Source organism: Seriola dumerili, unplaced genomic scaffold, assembly GCF_002260705.1.
Source record: "Seriola dumerili isolate Sdu_G_001 unplaced genomic scaffold, Sdu_1.0 BDQW01000011.1, whole genome shotgun sequence".
Lineage (NCBI taxonomy): Eukaryota > Metazoa > Chordata > Actinopteri > Carangiformes > Carangidae > Seriola > Seriola dumerili.
The window spans coordinates 4575914-4596171 of NW_019174266.1; the positions used below are offsets into that span (position 1 = coordinate 4575914).

At 44.2% G+C, this 20258-nt stretch overlaps 1 protein-coding gene across 1 annotated transcript in view; it reads right to left on the bottom strand.

The window, feature by feature from the left end:
• The window catches only part of herc1 (HECT and RLD domain containing E3 ubiquitin protein ligase family member 1), a 57355-nt gene that overhangs the window by 3790 nt on the left and 33307 nt on the right, over positions 1-20258 (bottom strand). Inside the window, exons 46-78 of the mRNA XM_022748819.1 lie at positions 19744-20012; positions 19187-19239; positions 18640-18840; positions 18305-18479; positions 17331-17598; positions 16872-17085; positions 15987-16195; positions 15728-15855; positions 14789-14925; positions 14045-14245; positions 13822-13952; positions 13480-13697; positions 13200-13320; positions 12380-12526; positions 12028-12129; positions 11691-11864; positions 11243-11542; positions 11078-11143; positions 10809-10934; positions 10455-10593; positions 9949-10130; positions 9584-9739; positions 9235-9357; positions 9020-9122; positions 8567-8736; positions 8118-8256; positions 7159-7328; positions 6654-6823; positions 5818-5983; positions 5661-5737; positions 4700-4952; positions 1060-1212; positions 386-691 (exon numbers count right to left, since the gene is read on the bottom strand). Coding sequence (XP_022604540.1) covers positions 386-691; positions 1060-1212; positions 4700-4952; positions 5661-5737; positions 5818-5983; positions 6654-6823; positions 7159-7328; positions 8118-8256; positions 8567-8736; positions 9020-9122; positions 9235-9357; positions 9584-9739; positions 9949-10130; positions 10455-10593; positions 10809-10934; positions 11078-11143; positions 11243-11542; positions 11691-11864; positions 12028-12129; positions 12380-12526; positions 13200-13320; positions 13480-13697; positions 13822-13952; positions 14045-14245; positions 14789-14925; positions 15728-15855; positions 15987-16195; positions 16872-17085; positions 17331-17598; positions 18305-18479; positions 18640-18840; positions 19187-19239; positions 19744-20012 — 5547 coding nt within the window. The remainder of the gene's footprint in view (positions 1-385; positions 692-1059; positions 1213-4699; positions 4953-5660; positions 5738-5817; positions 5984-6653; positions 6824-7158; positions 7329-8117; positions 8257-8566; positions 8737-9019; positions 9123-9234; positions 9358-9583; positions 9740-9948; positions 10131-10454; positions 10594-10808; positions 10935-11077; positions 11144-11242; positions 11543-11690; positions 11865-12027; positions 12130-12379; positions 12527-13199; positions 13321-13479; positions 13698-13821; positions 13953-14044; positions 14246-14788; positions 14926-15727; positions 15856-15986; positions 16196-16871; positions 17086-17330; positions 17599-18304; positions 18480-18639; positions 18841-19186; positions 19240-19743; positions 20013-20258) is intronic.

Genomic DNA, 20258 nt, shown 5'->3' on the forward strand with positions numbered 1-20258 from the left:
GGAGCCAGCCTCGAGTGGCCATTAGAGGAACTGCAGTTTTCTAGCACTTCAGTGTTGGCTTCATGTTTCAGCCCCTGAGGGTACTGCTTGATGTTAAGTACAGCGCCGGAGTCCAAAGACTTAGCATTACCATCAGAGGTGCAAAAAATTTGCATCACCAAATTATTTAATGAAGCAAGATTTTAACTAAGACTACAAATGTAAATGAGCCCAGTGGAGCTGCTCTTCTTTCACTGTATCTGCTCAAAACCTCAGACATTGTTTAAAGCCTAAAGAAAAAGCCACAAATCCTCAGTGAATATCCCCCGAGCGTGTAAAACTGTAATATGGAGTTACCCTTAAATGTTTGAGCACAACTGCAGCACATAGATCCTGATCCACTCACCCTGTCCACCTTCATGATCTGAAACCTCTGCGAGATGTCAGCGGTGTTGGCGGGCAGCCTTGAGCGTCCGGAGACGAAGCGCATGAAGAGGACCCGCTCCTCGTTGGAGAACTCCTCCAGAGTCTGCCAGAACCACTGCACCAGGGAGTGCTGCTCGTCCACCTCTCTGTACCGCACCACCTTCTTCAGCACGTCGCAGCAGATCTCCGGCATGCCGCACACCATCTGCTCCAGCTGCTTGGCCGTCAGCAGAGACAGCAGCGGCACCGGCACGATCCATGACATGCCCTCGCGAACCGCCGCCACCTGAGAGGACGACAGGCAGGTGAAGGTTTAGGGTTCGGGGTAGGACTGAATCTTAAATTTGCTGCTTCAGTCCGATGGAAAGAGCTTGAGGGGTTTCCTTTTTCACAGTTACACATTTTTTGTCACTTTAATATCCATGATTTTATTTCAAATTAAATACGCTGAAGCACTAAAGAAGTGTGGTGAGAGGAAGTGTAACTGTCCAAATACTTGTGTGGTGTGGACTGTATGTGTGTAATCACGTCTTCATCCGTACTGATCTTGAATAATACTTTACACACAGGAGTCACCTTTAACAAAATAAACTTTAAAACAGTCCTGAAACAGACCTGTAGTTACAGCAGCACTCAGATCAGAGAGAGTCTTACCTGTCGGTCTATTTCATGCAGCCTGTACTCAATAGCTCTTTCCACATACTCCTTCCTGTTGGAGAAAGTGAGAGGGATGCTGTTTCCTCCTGGGATGATAGGCACCATTTTACCATCTGCACTCTGCCCGACAAAGGAATCCAGAGGAATCATCTGAAAGACAACCACAAAAATCATCGGTACAGCTCTGAGATACTTGTCTCCAAATAAATACTACTGTACTGTGCATACACTTTAATATTTTTTATTGTCAAGATAACTCCTCTAATGAAAAATGTTTTGGAATTTTGAAATTCATTTTGTCTGTTATTTACAATTAATGACACCCAGAGGACCGATAGTGCTATAGAGCAATGTTTTAATGAGTAGGCTCCTGTTTTGTTTATGTGTATAAGGATGAACGTGGGTAACATGATACTCATTCCTGCCATCAGCTTCATGCTATTCCACTGATGGACAGTAGGTGGCAGCACAAAGGAGCACAGTGAATGCCCGCAAAGGCAAGGAGAAAAAAAACAAGCTAGCCAGTAAACATGGGTTTAAACAATGCTCGAATGAGAAACTTAGGACTTAGGTCCCTTTGACTTATTTAGTCTTGAAATTGATGTTAACGCTGTAGAGAAGACTTCTCACTCTGACTGAGCAGAGAGATCAATGTTGGACTTGTTAGTCACACATTTAACATTAATTAGCGATGGCTGATATGAGCTGAAGGCCGGAGCTGAGAGCGTCACAGACAGCTCCAGCTCTAAATGAGAAGCTGCCAGCTGAATGTTTCATACACTGTTCTTTAATCACTAATCTGTTATCGCTCCTCTCTCTTATTATCAGTTTTTATATTTCTGTGTGATTTGCCAATGTTAGAAATCACAGTCACTTTGCATCCGTGCATTTCACACACTAATTTTCACTCTCATATGCAGTGAAATTCTTCTGTGGTAAAGGAGAGCAGCGCCTGATTAGGATCAGATCGGGACATCTCTGTTCAAGGTGAAATATTGACGAAAATGTTGAGGATCCGCCCCTTTGATTGGATTGGCACCAACATTTAACGGGTTCTTCCCCGGCCCGTGTCCCATCCCTCCACCAAGTTAAGTGCAAATCAGTTCAGTACTTTCTGCGTAACGGACACGTGTGAAAACAGCACCTCCTTGGCAGAGGTGATAATCGTCTGTAAAAGTTTCCATTACATAAATGATGATGTGACAGACCAGAGGAATCAGTTACAAAAGCCAAGATGTGTCTATAGATTTATTCACCAGCCTGGTAGGAACAAGAGATGATAAAATCATGGTTAAAGACAGCTCGTCTGGCAGAAGCCAATTCCATGCCAACAGAAAAGCAGGAAAGGCGAAGACGGAGATTCTTCCACTCTCCCACACTCCCTCCTTTCATGCCAATGCAGCAGATGCAGCCTCTTCCTCTCCTCCCTCAGCCTGGCTGTCGGAGCTGGCCGTGGCAGTGTTGTGGCTCCAACCCCCCCCCCCCCCCCAATCTCTTCTACAAGGCTGGGAGCCGGGCCAAGTCTCCGCCGGGCAGGATATGCTGCATCAACAGCGGCCCTGGCATTCCTGCAGGCTGGGGGCTTTACAGTGCAGGGGTTGTTTGAGGTTGTTTGGACAGAAGAGGGGCTCCGGGATATGTTAGCTTTCTGCTGTTCAAGCCAGCCGATCTGTGGTTTTTGGGTGGGGTTGGGAGGGGGTTGTGTGGTCTGTGTCAGAGTGGTTGTATCAGTAATGGCCAGAGCCACAGACGTGCTGAGGTTTTATCAGCGCTGGGAGAGGAACAGTGTGTACCAGAGCGGGAAGGAGAGGCAGAGCAGCCTCAGATGAGCTCTGAGTGCTGGTGTTTAAAAAGCTCACCCACAGCCCCCCCCCCCAGCAGGGCTTAGATTAAGCTTTCACAATGCTTAAAACTGGTTACAGCCACATTACTGTCACAGTTTTCTCAGCCAGTTTGGAGTGTGGAGTGTGAACACAGATTCAGAGCCACGTTTGGTTCATTAATGTTCAGCCGTAAACAGGCTTAACCTCCCATAAATCACATCATTGGCTCCTGTTAGCTCTCAGTGGGTGTGGCATGGCCGTGGTATGTGACATCACTTGGAGTTTGTTTTGGTTTATGACAGTCAAGTCTGGCTGTGGGAATAAAAACAGGCTCCTGTGGCTGTGAAGTGGCTGCTTATTAAAGTTTTAGGCAGCACACGTGTGATTCTGGAGAATCAAACGTTCACATGGCCGCGGAGAGGTAAACCTGCTGCCCACCCTGTCAGAGCAATTCTCAGTCGTTCAATGAGCCTGTGGTTACAAAGATGTTAATGTTGACTTTGAAAATTCTTTATTGTGCTGTTGGAGCCTGTGCTTAGGCATAAATACAGTGTGATGTGTGTAACTGATGTTTACTGCTGAGCCTTCAGGAGGTGGGATGACGCTCATTCAATTTTTATAAGCAATAAAAGTTTCCAAACTGATGAAGCCAAAGACAAATTTACATTCACCGTCATAAATCCAGTCTCTATGTGCATACTCAGTACTCAGCAGACCTTTCTGTACATTTCCTTTATACTGTGCTGCTAATATACAGCTCTTGCTTACAGCACAAGATGTGTTTAGTTTAGTTAGCTTTGAAATTACAGGATTACAGGCACTTCACAGATACTTTTACTCATCACACCTGTGTTTTAATCCTGGGATTGGACTCATTCCCTTCATCAACCTGCCTCCCTCAGGGTTAGCATGTGATATACATTACATCACGCGTCTATATCTTGGTGTTAATTTTGATATGATTTTTGTTTATTGTACGGTCGTGCTGATGGACGGTGATCGATGATCATCAGAGCGATTTGCCAATGTCAGGACGATATTAATTTATTATTATCCTTTTTTGTAGTGTAAAATTTGATTTGCCCGGCCATAGTTTGTATAATATGTATAACATGTATGACCGCATGTAAGCGATGCTTGCAACACCGATGAGCTCACACACTCTGACCAGCTGACTGTCCTACAGCGCTGCTTGTTGTGTGTAGGTGCTTTGCTGAGGATAAACAAAGCAGAGCAGATGGACGGACTCACAGAACATGTCACTTAGTTCAGTTTCTTAGCTGCTGCTTTTCATGGTTGTAAATACAACTTTCAGACAGTCAACGAGAGAGAAAAAGGGAACTGAAAGCCATTAACAGCTGTTTCTACGCACCTCCTGCTGATTTTGAGTGATGGTTGTGCATCCTCTGATTATTTAATGTAAGTAATTAATGCTTTGTTGTTTCAACGTAGTCACAAAATGTAGCTTATTCGTCATCCTACTGTCATCACTCAGGATGTCCTGGACACGCTCGCTCTTTGGTTGCTCTTTCTCTCTCGCTCAAAGGGCAACGATCATATCGGCTAATGGCAATTTCACAGGGTGACAATAGGACGATCTGACTATGGATAAGATCGCACAACCCCAGTTTAATGATGAAGTGCATTCATTTATCAGGTATTCAATTTACTCGATTAGCCACAAACAGATGTTTCTTTCTTTTTTAAAAAATTAATCTAAATTGATAGTCATGAAGATGTGGATGGATCGACTCCTACACCGATCATGGGAGAAGAAAAGACAAAAGACTGAATTTCAAAAATCCATTTCCCACCTCATGGAAATTATCCTCAGTGATGCCGCTGTCTTCAATGTGAAGAATGCTTTTGAGCGTCTGCACATAGAGGAGGTCCACTTCCTCCAGGTCCTCCAACAGCAGGGGGATGCAGCACAGCTGTTTCCACACCAGAGGAGCCAGGTGCAGGTCCAGAGGCTTCTTGGTGCGGATGGCGACACCCATCAGGATGCCCAAAAATTTAAACTGGAGCATGTGCTCATCCAGGCAGGCAGACGGGTTGAGGAGGAACCTGGGCGGATGAAAGGACACAGAAATGTTTGGTCTAAGTTGCTTATTTAGAAGACACTCGGGATATGTGCCATCAAATTAGCCAACGAGTGCTACAACTGAGCAGCACAGCTGTCGATGTAACCTGAAAGCAAACAGGACAAGCTCTTACAGAAGCAACAAATCTGAAACGTTCCTAAATATTCATACCTTGAGTATTTTTACGTAACCCTCAGTTCACCCCAAATTCTGTTAGTTCTTGTTTTCTACTGTTTATTTTAAAAACATACTTGAAGTAGCATTTTTTCATTTTCAAGATATAAGCGAGAGCTGCAAAAGATGACATGCAAGAAAACTGTAAACGCCACAAGGCTTCAAGTATTAAGAAAGTTTGAAATTGAATAAAACAACAAATATCAGATGTCTTGTTGGGGAAGATTAACAGGCATCAAGAAGCTGCCAAACTTTCAGTACTGATCAATATCATCTTTAAAAAGGAATTTCATATTGATCCAATATATTTTACTAATGATATTTGTCAGATTGTCATGTTTGTGATCCTTTTTTTCTGCAGGAGTACTGAGCTGTAACTCCACACAATGACAGAATAAAAGTATCATGGTTTTATTTCGATACCAGATACAAGATATAGAGATGTGACTGGTCCTAAAGTCTGAGTACATTAGAAACATTTGGGTGGACAGACGTGTTTCCTCATGGTCTTCCTCACCTGTCTCTGTTGTAGCCAACCTCTGCTGTGGCGTTGGGGGAGGGGATGAGCAGGTCTACCACCCCCGTCTCCAACTCCTATAAACACAAACAAATATCACTGTATCATAAGACATCCAGTAAACATTTGGTTCATCTGGAATTGGATATGAACATACCTGGCACATCTCTGTGATGGTGTCATCAAAGACCCCGCCTGCATCATCCGCCCCCTCGCCCACCAGTTTCACCTTCCAAGCCCTCGAAGGCAGTCGAAGGTCCGAGGCGTTCAGCTTCACGACCTGACGAGCGATCTGCACAAAGATCGGTTTACACTTCCGCCCCCTGCAGATAGTCACAGTCCGACGAAGAAAAAGAGAGTTTGAAGTTTTAACACAGTGAGACGACGTCACAGACTCAATCTCAAGAGTGAAAAACACCATTGGCTGTTGCTGCAGCTGTATTCACTCTGCCTTTCCTCAGACATTCAGCAGAAGTGTCTGCATCGTTCTCTGAGTATGTTTGTTTGTAAATTACTGTTCATTTCTTACACACAGTGGCTAGTATGGGGTACAGAGCAAACATTAACTGCAGGTCTGTAATTTGAGTTCATCATAAATGCAGTAGTCTTTCTTCATATTCATGATCATATTTAGTCACATCAGTTTGTTGTCATCACAGAGACAGAGAGTGGACTGTGTATCACTGCTGTTGTCCACCATGGCTGCTTGTTAACTGGTTGAGCATCACGCTGCTGCCGGTGTCAGTGTCCTCTCTCTGTTTGGGTCAACTACATTTTGGATCAGGTCTTATTATCCCCTGGTCTATTGGGATCCACTCTGACTGTTCTCGGGACCCTTTTAGATCTCGTCTCTCTTTTTAAAGAAAATTAGTTTAGGTGGGTTGGGTTCTTGTAGACTTCCTAAGGGTCTGCTTCAAATTAGGTCCAACGGTTTGGACACATAAAGACCTGTTTATTACACAGAAAGATGAAGAAGTCCAGTGGAGAACTGACCGGGTGGAGATTCGTTTGACTGTGATCTGGGGGCCGTAGTTCTTTCCCTGCACCATGGTCTTGCCTATGGAGCGCACCATGGGCAGAGTGTACACTCTGGGAGCCAGTAGGGGCCTCAACTGGCCCTGGACAATCCCCCAGGTACCAGCATTGTAGTGGGAAGTACAGCTCTGCAAAGTAAGAATTATATTTACCATCATTATACCAAAGAGTAAAACACACTGTCCTCATGAGTGATGCAGGCAACTCTTCAGCCAGTTTGGAGCGAGATGCATCTTCCCTCCAAAATCAGACCTGTGCTGCCGCTTTTCCTGCCTCACATAATTCTCTTAGTTACTTTCTCTCTCTTTACATAAAAGACTATTTTCCCCTGCTATTTTCTAACTTTGCAACAACAATCTTCATCTAAATTTCTAACAATTTTAACAGTTTTATCTGCGATATAAACAAGACTTGAGTTTGTTGTGTTTGTGTGTGTTGCGTGTGTGTTGGGTTCTTTGCCCACCTGGTTGTTGGGGCTGAGGTTGAGCAGTCTCCACGAGGAGTACATGAGGTCGGAGAAGTGGTAGAGGAGGCGTAGACGAGCCCTCACTGCCTCGATGCTCACCTCCTTCAGCCCATTGTACTGAGGAGGCACCGCCACGGGCAGACCCAACTGCAGAGGAACCGACGAGCCTGAGGAGGAGACGGAGCGAGACACAGCGACCATGAGAGACGAGGAGGACAGAGCAAGGAGGCATCACCAGACAGACACAGGGTGAGGAAAACAACAGAGGAGTGAAAGACTGAAAAAAAAATTCAACATGAGCAGAATCTTTTGGACAGGTATATTATATAAACAAAGCAACAGTATAAAAAATAACATTATGAAATTTAGTAAATCTGCAGATCATTTCCTGGATTAAGCGCTTAATCATTTAGTCTTATAAAATGTCACAATTTCTTGAAACCAAAGTCTAACAATTACTTTTCTTTTGTCAGACCAACAGTCAGTCAGCTTTTATCTCAACACTCAAGGAGCTGAAACAAACTAATGAATTATGCTTGAAAAATGACAGAAACAGTCAAAATAGCTGGTAATTCATCTTCTTTCAAATGACTACTCAATGACTTGACTAATAGTTACATATTTAAATGAGTTCTTATATTTTAAGGGAGGTATTTTCACAGATTTTTTGTTTTACTGCTACATGACATATTCTTAGTAGTAACATTCTCTATCTCTGGAATGAAGCGTCAGGCAGCTTTCAAACCACAACACATGAAATTCCTCAGTGTTGTTGTTCATCACACAACGACGGTGCCTCATCTGACAACAATGTGCCGTGCCCCGCTTTGGCATTCACCTACAGGTCCCGGCAGCACTGCAGGAAATCTGACCTCCAGGATAAAGTGTCTGCCCAATACACTGCAGTGGCACGGCAGGGGGCATTAGGTTGCATGCTGGGGACAGGTGAATCTCACCTGGCGCTCGAGGCGGCACAGAAGGAGCCGTCCACGCAGCACTGTGGCAGCGACCTGCAGAGATCTGGTTGATGTTCTTGCCCTGCAGCGCTGTCGCCAGTGTGGGCTCCCGAACGTGGTTGGTGTGGCCCAGACCCAGCTAGACGACAAAGTTACAGTTCACACAAAGTCACCGTGAATTATTCATTTATAATCCGCCACCAACTAAATCCAACATAAATAAATCATTTATGATCAGAATGTTTGTGTATATAAAAACATCTGAAACCGACTCAGTTCATTTTGATTCTATGAATATTCCCTCCCAAATAAAAGGTTATAAATATAAATAGTGTTCTTCATCCTGACATCATCATTATTGACGCTGTGCCTTTGCTGACCCCTGTTCTGTGGTATTACCGTCCAGGCTGAGTGTCAGTGGAGGTTCAGTGAGTGGATCAGCAGGTTACCTGTCCCTCTGAGTTGCTGCCCCAGGTGTAAACGTCTCCAGTGGAGGAGAGCACCAGAGTGTGCTCAGCTCCGACAGCGACATCCTGGATGTGAACCCCTGACAGAGCCGGCACCTGCTGGGGCCGGTTGTGGTTCCTGGCTCGGCCCTCTGGCAAACCAATCAGGCGGTCTGTAACAGAAAAGGAAAAAACAAATATGAATGACATGTCAAAGAAAAAATAACACAAATGATCTTAATACGAACTCTTAGTATCAACAAAAAACAGCAAATCATTTAAGAGGCTGCAACCATTAAATATTTGGCATTTTCTGCTTGAGAAATTACTTAAATGATTATGTGGTTATCAAAAATAATTCCACATTGAACACCTGTTAATCGACCAATCGTTGCAGCTCTAATTATTCATCATATGAAAAGTTTGTTGTGGAGAAAAGAGGAAAACATAGCGTACCTTGGCCGAATGTGAAAACTTTGCCATCTTTGGTTAAAGCCACAGAGAACTGAGTTCCACAGGCCACTTTATTGATGCCAATTCCACACAGCACGTCCACTTTCTAAAGAATGAAAAATTCAAAACAAACCGACATCACGTTCACTCAAAAAACAGTTTCATGGTAACTTCTGCTTTTACTGTTGAAATGGAGCAGCAGGCCTCACAGTGTGTACCTGAGGTGAGGACTTGGCTGTGGAATTGCCAAGTCCCAGTTTTCCATAGTCTCCGTCACCAAAAGCCCAAACCATCATTCCATCAGCGGAGACGACCAACGTGTGGTTCAAACCACAAGCCACCTGAGGAAGGAACACATGTCAACATCAGCTCTGAGCCGTCCTCATTTATCTGTTTTCAAAACCTTTAAAATATTCAATATAAGAAGGAAAAATAATCACAGAAGCTTCCTTACAATCCTATCTTTTTTTTCTATATTTGTCTATTTTAACAGCCAACAAAGGTCCAGCCGGGACGTATGAATTCTACGAGTATGCTTTTCATCTTGACAGTATTTTTCTGTCCTACCTGTCCGACTTGGTAGCCCTCTAGAGCCGTGACCTTCTCTGGCAGCTTCTTGTTGGAGGTGTTTCCCAGCCCCAGTCTGCCGTAATCACCGTTACCAAATGTGAAGAGTTTCCCATCAGCTGTTACCACTGCCGAATGTTTGAACCCACAGGACATCTGGTGAAGAAAAAGAAATAAAAGAATAAAAAAACCTGAGAACTTAAAGTATGTCTACAGCTAAGCAAACAAAGGCTAACAAATATGTAGCAAAATCGTGTATTACTTTTTGATCCTTTGAGCTGTGATCTTCACTTTTACCAGAAGTGAATAAAATCTATTTTTACTGTACGCACTGTGTTCTTACTCTCGAGTAGAGTCAGACTGACCTGTACCACCTCCTCTCCTTGCAGAGCCTCGATCTGTCGGGGTCGGCGCTGGCGGTCGCTGTTCCCGTGGCCCAGCTTACCGTAGTCCCCGTCCCCCCAGCTGAACACCTCACCGCTCTCCGTCAGAGCCATGGAGTGACCGTCGCTGCCACATGACGTCACCAGCTGAGTCACAACAAAACCTGTGGGAAACAGGGACAACGAGAGGCTCAGGGTAGAGACACATTTCTTTTTGTTTTTTTTAATTAAATTTAAGATTTTTTTAAGCCATTTTACAACCTAATACCACCGAGAGTGAAATTTTATACATGTTTCACTGTCACATCTGTCAAAGAATGACAGAAATCCAGTAGGGACAATAACTACATGTACCGCATGATATTATTAACCTATTTTTGTCAGTACTTCCAATAACAACAATAATTCTTAGTAATATAATAAGTCAACCTTCGACCAAGATAGTGTGCAAAACATTTACGGTATGTAAACAACAACAAATGTGTCACCTTGAAGGGCGGAGATGACAGTGAGCACATGCAGGTCATCAGAGTTTCCTTGTCCCAGGCGGCCGTAGCTGCCCTCTCCACAGGCCAACACCGTCCCGTTAGGCTGGATCACAAAGGTGCAGTTCTGACCACACACCACCTGCAGAGGACAGGTGGCGACAAAGAGATGAGTGAGCAAATAAAGAAGAATACAACAGGGAGCAGGTTTTAGCTGGTAAACAGCCTGCTGCAGTGTCAGTGTTAATATCTGTGGTTTGATGAAAATGCAAACTCAAAAATCCACAATTCATTAACAAACTTTCTTTTTCTGCTGTTGTTAACAAACAGATGACAGCCTGTGTGCTGCCTGTGTACCTGTTGTGCCTGAGAGAAAGACGGAGCAGTGGTTGGCACCAGGATGTTTCTGCCAGCCTCTGCCAGCTGGCCATGTCGCCCTGCACCCCATAGATACACATCACACTTCCCTCCAAGGTGCCAGTCCTGCAAACACACCAAAACACACACACACACACACACACACACACACACACACACATAAGTCAAATAAAGGGGTTTAAACAGCAGCTATCACGTCCACATACAAACTATTTATTACAGATAATCCAGATATGAATCTAAATGACCTCTGGTCTTGAGGTGGCCCAGGACATGATCTGTTCATCCATACCAGGGGCCCATTTACTGTTGTCCTGGAGAGACAGGGGACAAAGGTGTTGTTATGTACCGCACAGGTTCATTACATTAGAAATTACACTTCCAGCTGCACAAACACCAGCAGCCTCCCTCACCATGAGCAGAGCCATCTCATCTTTGGGCACAGGCTCCAGGTCAGGAACAGAGAAGGACTCGGGGAAGGTGGCGCCTCGAGCGAGGGCCTCCGCCGCCTTGACTGTTGTAGAGAAGCAGTCTAACCACGCCCACTCACTGGCGCTCCATATGGCGGTGCCAGACTCTGGTGGGCAGCGTCGCAGGTGTGGTGGCACAGGGGGGCGACACAGGAGCTGATCTAGGTGGAGACCCACGGCCAGGGAGGCAAGGCACTGCATGTAGGGGCTGTGAACAAGCTGCTCCCCACATACGACGTGGGGCTGGAAGGTGAGAAGGAAAGGAAACATCAGCCACGACAGGACATTACTGCTCCAGAGTATAAAAGAGAATATTAAGACTATAAGAGAAAGGGTTGATTTAACTGCGAGAGAGACATTTTTATGGAGAGCATATTAACTGTCCTTGTACCTTCTCGTAGGCATACTGCTCCTGCAGCATGACTGGCAGTCTCTCCAGGAAGGCCCTCATGCAGGGCGCCATGTTAAGGCCGACTACGCCCTGCTTCTTCAGAGCTGTGCGGCAAGTGGCCAGCACGTGGTTGGACGCCATGAACTCTTTGGAGCTGTTCACAACCAGCACATCCTGGAAATGAAGCCATAAGAACACACACACACACACACACACACACACACACACACACACACACACACACACACACACACACACACACAAAAGAAACAGACCAGAGAATAAATAAGTATTTTAGTGAATCATGGAAAAATATGAATCAGGAGAGAAGTTTTACCTTTGACCTGTTGGAGCAGACAGCGACACCCACATCTGGGATCCAGACAATGTTCTGGATCGCACCTGAACCAGCTACGACCGTCTGGAGCACCGACCCGTCCTGTTGAACATGGACACATATAAGCATAGTGACTCCAGTGGAAAGGTATTCAGCGTCACTGTAAACAGCGGTGTGATCTTTAACTGCCGGTAGGATAAGTATGTAATGAACCCTTTGTTCTTTTCACCTCAATGTTTTTCATATCATGTGTTTCACACTTACATCTGTGTATCTGTGCAACTTGTACCTGCAGTATTTACATATATACCGTGTGGGTGTCTTAAGCTCCATCTGTGTGTGTGTTTCCTACCCGCAGGGACCAGATGTTCATGAGGCCTCCCACTCCTCCAGATGCCAGGGCCAGACCATCAGGGCTGAAGGCCAGCGTTCTGACTGGAGTGATGTGGCCCTTCAGCTGGAAAACGCACGTCGCTCCATCTTCTGACCACCGGGAAGACTGCAACACAACCACAGCGACAGCTCGTCAGGAGAAGAAAGCACCGAAAAACATTTCGTGATTGGTACAAAAAATGTGCTTCAAGCGTGCCTCTTATGACTCTAAGGATGAGTTGAAAGAATAACGGACTGATAAATTGTTATAAATCTAAATGTATAATCAGAACCGAAGAGCAAAAAGGAACAAATGCATCGGATAATTGCAAGTCTCTTTCAAAAGAAACTAGAATTACTACCTCACCAACCAGCCAGGTTGAAGTGGCCAGAAGTGTTTTTGCAGAACATAATGATGTCACAATGAAGTTGACCTTTGACCTTTTGGATATAAAATGTCATCATTTCATTTTATCCTTGTAGACATTTGAGTTAAACTGTGTCGTAAGTAGTGAATTAATTCTTGAGTTATGGCCAAAAATGTGTTTCGTGGCGTCACCGCAACCTTGACCTTTGACCACCAAAATCTAATCAATTAATCCTCGAGTCCAAGTGGACATTTGTACCAAATTTGAAGAAATTCCCTCAAGGTGATCTTGAGATATTGCGTTCACAAGAATAGGACGGACAGACAGACAACCTGAAAACATTATGCCTCCGGCCCTGGCATAAAAAACTAAATGACATCTCACATCGACGCACACAGTGAGAGTAATTATTTATGAAATCTAAAAAAGTACCATGAATTTAGGTTTTGTTTCATTGTCCCACCATCCCTCTGAGTCTGAGGAACAGGATTCTGGGAAGTTGGAGATGTCCTGAGGAACAGTCCAGACCGACACCAGGCCATTCTGGCAGCATCTGAAAAACACAGCGACACGTGAACCTGAGTACACCGGACATTTCATAAAAAATATCATTCATTCAAAATCATTGGAGCTCGAGAAGAACACAAACTCATTAAGTGTTGGACAAAACATGATCAGCCACAGTCTGGCCTAGTGTTATAGAACAACCTACATGGCGAGCATGCTGAGGGGCTTGGGCCCACGTCCCGGCAGGCTGCACCAGGCCACACCGTTAACCATGGAGGGGTGTCTAAGACTCTGCAGGCAGTACCAGCCAGAGCCAGAGCCTGAGTCAGAGCCGTGGCTGGCCCACAGCTTCACCAACTCCTCTTTGGCACAGGTGAGCAAGATCTGACCAGAAGGACTCCACTTCATACTGGTGATTGACTCCTGGGAAAACAACAACCAGATTTAGTGATGAGAGGAATTTTGGCTGTAAATCTACAGATAATCTCTCGTTTTATTTTATTGCAGATATAGATTAGACGTGACTCTTTTTGTAGTTTTAGTTTACCTTGTGTGCATCAATGACCACGATGGCTCCCTTTTCTAAGGGCTCTTTGGATCCAATCAGCAGCTTTCCATCTGCGTACCCCACAGCGAAAGGCTTGTCTTCACTGTACCAGGCAATGTGCATCACTGCCACTGAGAGAAGATAAAAGATTATCAAAGATCTGTAAACTACTGAGGACCTAAAGCAGGAGTTCTGCCATTCACAAAACAAGCCCCCTTCATACCATCTTTCCTGTAGCAGTGCTCCAGCTCGGTGCGGTGCATAGTGGCGTTATCCAGCACTTCAATGAGGCCCAGGGTTCCATCCATCCGACCCACCAGCAGCATGTCCTTGGGTTCCCCGCACCATAAGGACTCTGCCTCCTCTTTAGGCCAAGCCAGAGCTGACACCCAGTGAGGCTGCACGTCCAAAAGGCCCTTACCACCTTGGAGGAGGGGAAAGGAGCTCACAGTTAGCCTGGTCATTTTATCACAATGAGAACTTATCTTTACACTGTCTCCATTATATGGTGTTTTAAAATTTCTTGAACAATGCCCACAGAAAAAGGATGATGCATATAGTGTGTTTCATTTGCTTGTAAAATAAAGTCACAGTCACATTTCAATGCTACAAGAGAAAATGTGCTCATGAAACAGGACTGTGATTGTGGACTTTCATCCTTGAGGCGATTGAAAGTGGCCAAGAACAGATGGCACATGCTGCAGGGTGTGGTGGGAGGCAGGAAATGATGATTGGATCACGTCCAGTCCCCGGGTATATTTATTTTTAAAGGGAGCTATAAAATCTTAATGCCCTCTCATTCATATTTTGTGGACCTCACAGGCCGATCATTTGAGCTGAGCCACATTAACACATTTTACACTTCAACTGTTTTTCAAAACAACTCAAATGGAGCTCATCATTGACATACTGTACAATAAAAACAAGAATGAAAACTCCAGAGAAGCTTGATAAACTAAGTAATTACCATTAACTTGCCAGATGTTGACCATTTTCTCCATGGCTGAGGCCAGATATTTTCCAGTGACACTCCAGGCCAGAGGAGACAAGCAAGGATCACTGGGAGAGCCCAGGCCTGACATGCCCTCCTCTGAAGAGCCGTCACTGATGAGACACAAACACAGAATAAACACAGGTGAGACGTACTTAAAGCTGCAATTTATATACATTTATGTGTCTCCTTGAAGGCAGTGGAACAAGCTGTTAACACCATTATCACCATCTCAAGCTGTTATGGCAAACAGACTCACAAATAACGCAATATTTACACATCAGATTTACATGGAGCAGTATTAGCATTCATTGGGAGCAGTGTTTGTGTCCGCCTGATGAATATAAGCCGGTTTTATCTCAACCAACTCCTGAGGAACAGATCTGGCTCTGTAGCAGCTCCACTTTCTCCAGTGAGTCACTAACTGTGTCTGTCTGCTGTTTGCTGCTGAGCAGGTAATGTACTGTGCTGTGGGATTATCAGAACTTGTTGGAGGAAAACTGCTGGTGGAAACACGGTTGATAAGCTCAAAACAGTATGTTTATACGATGCTCTGAAGAACTGAGGAAAACTTCACTGTGGGTTCCCTAACCTTCCCTATGGGCAACCTCGTTCACATTGCTCATACGAAACAGATATTGCTTAGTGCAGCTTTGACAGTCATAATACATGTATCAAACTCACTACATCTACACTAAACAAGAAAATTAAGACATAACTGTAGCTGCAGAAAAATAAAATCAAAATTATACCCACATGCCTCCACCGCAGACTTGTTATTAACTGATAAAGATGCACGATGTACAAAAGAGTTTCCCTTCAAAATCTAACACTGTGGTTTCTTAGTAACACACTGAGGTTTCTGAAGTAGAACACAGGACATGAATTGTTTGAAGTGTCTCAAAAAAGCCTTACTCTTTATTGAATATGCAGGTCTGCTGGAGGGTGTACTGGCTCTTGGTTACATTCCACACCCTGACTGTCCCATCGTTGCCACTGGTGGCCAACAGGCCTTTCTTACTGCACCAACCACATGTGATGACCTGAGGCAAACAGAGGAGGACTTTAAATACCGAATAGAAAGACAGGCATCACACAAACTATTGCTATCAAAAACATTTGTATGGTTTCAAAACAATTTGTGGTTCTTAACATGACAAGGAAAATTGCAGACCCTGCTCTGGTGAGCCTCGAGCTTGATGAAGGAGCACTTTCGCAGATCCCCCGCCATGTCGGCAAAGGTCTGCGGCCGGCTCTGGTTGTTGTCGCGGTCGTGGGCGGCCAGTGTGCGGACCAGCTGCTGGGCAGCCCACTGGCGGTGCTGTGAGGAAAGCCTTGAGGACAGGCAACAGGCTGCCAGTGCGTTGGCCAGCTCCAGGGGGCCTACAGCGGAGGGATTATGGGAAGGATGGGCATACAAATGCGCAATTAGACCTGCTCGACACGGAACACAAGGTGACAAGGTAGCCCAGTGAGTGAGAGAAGGAACAAACAAATGAAAAAGACAAACATGAAAACACAAAAAGCACAGAATAACAAAAATGGTGACCCCAGTGCACAGAGAGAAACAGTGCAAAGCTTCTACAAGCATGACCCCTGTGTGAAGGGAAGCTTAGCAGACATTAATGATGACTGCCATTACTACATGAATTACACAAAAACATACTAATTATTATGAGATGATTAACATCTAGCCCAGCAAAAAAAACACATTACAACACATTCCCTTGACATTAAAGCTGGTGAGGAACAGGTTAGATAAAGGACAGAATCACTTCCCCCTTGAATTCAATTATGCAAATTGCTGCTGTGATTCAAGTTTCATTACAAGCACAAAGGCAACAAATATTTTTGGAAAACAAAAAAACAGCTTACACAAGCATTATACAGTATAAACTTACTTATCAAAAAAACATCATATGAGATATGAAATATGTTATAATTCTGAGATACAATGACAGCAAATTAGATAAAGAAATACACAGAAACAAGTTCCATGTTCCAAGTCATCCAATCAGCCATTATTTATTTTTTCTCCTTCTCTTCCAAGTCTACAAACCTCTTTTCTCCATATCAGCCTTGTCATAAGCAGGTCTGAGTCTGGCCCCTTTATCTGCCAGAAGAGCTACCAGAGCCTGTGTGACCACAAAGTTGGGAGAGGTGATGAGCTTGTTCTCCTCGGCCACGCCGCGCAGAAAGCTGGGCAGGAACTTCCTCTGGATGGGGTCATCCACTGTGGTCAAGTTCATGCCTGTAGCTGCGGAGATTAGGTTCTGGAAAAGGAAGAAAACAGCATCATTATGAGTTGGTGTTAATGATCAGCATCTGCACAGGGAACAGATTTGGGAGTATTTGCATTAATAAAAACATACTGTTATGAAAGGACTACCTATAATCACTTCATTACTAGCATCAGGTCTTTCCAATAATAAGTTAAATTGAACATCAGATTTCAGAATTGAGCTCAATAAAGCTGTGATAAGGAATAAGATGAAGGCTGATGAGTCACAGTGTGTACCTGGGTGCAGAGCTGCACCAGCAGCTTGGCGGCGTTGGGACTGTTGGAGGCCAGACAGCCCACTGCTGTGCTGAGGTAAGCCAGACAGGAGATGGGTTTGCTCGCCTTGGCGGCCCCACGCGGCCTTTCAGCATGGCCGGAGCCCGCTGTAGGACTGGTGGAAAGACCGGCTCGGCCAGCTGCCGCCAGACACATCAGTCTGACCAGAGTCCTGATGTCAGTCAATCCGAGAGACTCTAGACCTGCTGCAAGGCTGCAGCTCGAGCCGCTATGAGGGAAGAAAGGAAATTGTGTATTACACAACAAAGAGATATAACGGTCAACTTTAAAAACATTTTTAAAAAACTGAAATGATTTTTATCCATTAGGCAGAAATTAATCAAATATTTTAGGATTTTAAGAGCCCTCTTCTTTCAAATCAGTGACTAAACAACAAGGATAAAGGCTGAATAAAAACGTTCTGATTTAATAATGAACAATTTAATAAAGACAAACTATCTTCATGTGTGAGAGAACATTTAGAAATACACATACAGACAGGTTTGGCACCATTCTGCAACAAATACACTGTACATCTAAGAAATTCCTATTGTCTCTATGGTTTCATAATTACTGTGTCAGTTTTAGTGAATGAATTAATGAATTAATTTTTATGAATTTCTGGCATCTTGAATTTGTTTCTTTCCACCACCAGGGGGTGCCAAAGTCAGAAATCCCACACATAGTGCCTTCACATTACAAACAGCTTAATAATTAAAAATTTGTTCATGCCAGTGTTTCCTCTCATGCTTTTTTTTTATCCCACATAACCTGAAGTCTGTTGGGTTATGGAAAAATTTTACCCATAAAAATGTAATTTCCTAAATTGTGTCAGCTAATTAAAGAGGAATAGAAGTCAGAAAACAGCAGAAACAGAAAAATAAAACACACGCCTTATAAGCCCCCACATGCACAGAGTGTGTGAGGAAGGCTACCTGACAGACAGCAGGGACAGGGCTCTCATCACCATGGTCCTGGCCAGCAGCACCTGGGCTGCAGCTGTCACCCTCCTCAGCGCCATCACTCGGTCATGTGGGTTCTGCAGAGCTGCGGCCTGCTCCCCGAGGGTCACCCTGCCCGACGAACTCTTATCCACTGAGGTCTGGCAGCCTAAACACAAACACAACTCAGTTTATTTCTATTACATATGTGAAAGAATACAGAGTCAAGGTCTGAACAGATGGCTTTAAATCAGTTTGAGTCAGGAACACACAACACACACAACTATACGACACTGAGGCATTAATGAGAACAGGAACCCCCCCCTCACCTATCTGCAGCAGGGTCTCTTCCATACTGTTGGTGGCCGTGACCATTGCTATGGAGGCTCCGAGTGGGTCGCTGTCAGGGAACTGGACAGCCTCAGGGACGATCCTGCGCTCACTCAGACCCAACGGGCCGGCCAAAAGCTCAAATTCTTCCTCCCCTGTCAGCTTCTCATCTTCATCAACATCCAGCATGTCCCAGTCCTCTGCAGCGGGGGGCAAACACACATACAATATTTCAAATCAAAGAACAAACATATACAGTTTTATGCAAAAGTTTGGTGTTAATGCACCATAACTTTTTATTTCATGAACTTAAACAGGACGGAAATTTAACAGTAATTGTGGCATTGTGCAAAGGTTTGGGCACCTTTCTAATTTAGTACTTAGGTATTGGAGCTGTTGTATTTACTTAATTTCACTTTAAAAATCATCAAAATATGCAATTCCCCCAGACGTTCCCAAACATTAATATAAAAGTGCTGTTAGATATGTCAGTGCCAGAAACATTAAATACATTAAATTGAACTTCAAATGATCATCAGGTGTTACCTTCATAGACACTGTCCTGCTTTCCCAGGAGGTCGGGAGCCTGTCCCTTATATCTGCATACAAACCACAGAATAAAATAACATGGGAATTGATCAGTTTTACTTCCTTTAAAAAATATGCTAATACAAAACAGAACAGACATAATACAGGATGCCTAATAATACCAACGTATACACACGTATATACAGAGGCAAAAAATGGTAATAGTTTAATGGACTCAAAACAATAGTCCAGACTCTCTCAAATTGTAATTAAAAAATTATAATACAATAAATGAGTGTGAAAACATTTTGCAGTCCTTCTGGGTCTAACTATGCAAACAAATTTGAAAGCTGATATCATATTTTAGGAAAACACCCTGAGTACTCTGTTAGCCCTCTGACATAAGTCCTAGGTAACAGGTAACAGGTAACAGTTAAATTGTTCCACACAACTGTAATAACTATAGCAAAATCGATGCTGGATTTTTGAATAAGAGAGCAAAAACATAAATAAACTACACTAACATGATTCAACATCACATGTCCTTGTTCAGTTTCTTTCTCACGAGTGCATACCTCTCCACAATCGGGACTTTGGCCTTGCTTTTGATGGCCAGGTACTTCTCTCTGCAGCTACCACACAGCAGGTAGTAGGGATTTCCGCTGCCACACTCCCCTCCGAACCAGCCGTCCACATAGGAGCCGTTACTGCGGTAACCTTGCCGGTTGGCGCTGCGGCCGCAGCCTGGATGGCTCTTTTTCATGTGTTGATTGAAGTTGGCCACGTTTGCCTCGCACAACTCGCACACCACCACTTCATCTCGATCGTCTGTCTCACATACGTGCTGCGAGGTACGATGACACACAGACACACAAGCATTCACATTCATGAAGATGAAACGTGTATTTAACACGACACACACAAGACACAGTTGTTAGGCTTCAGAACAGCAGAGAAAGATTCATGCAATGTAATATGTTAGAAATATGAGTCAGTGATAGCTTTGCAAGAATTCGAAGCAACAGTCAATTATCAGCATTCAAAGTAATCTTCTTGTTCTCCAAGTGTTTAGTCTTTCACTTCATGCCAG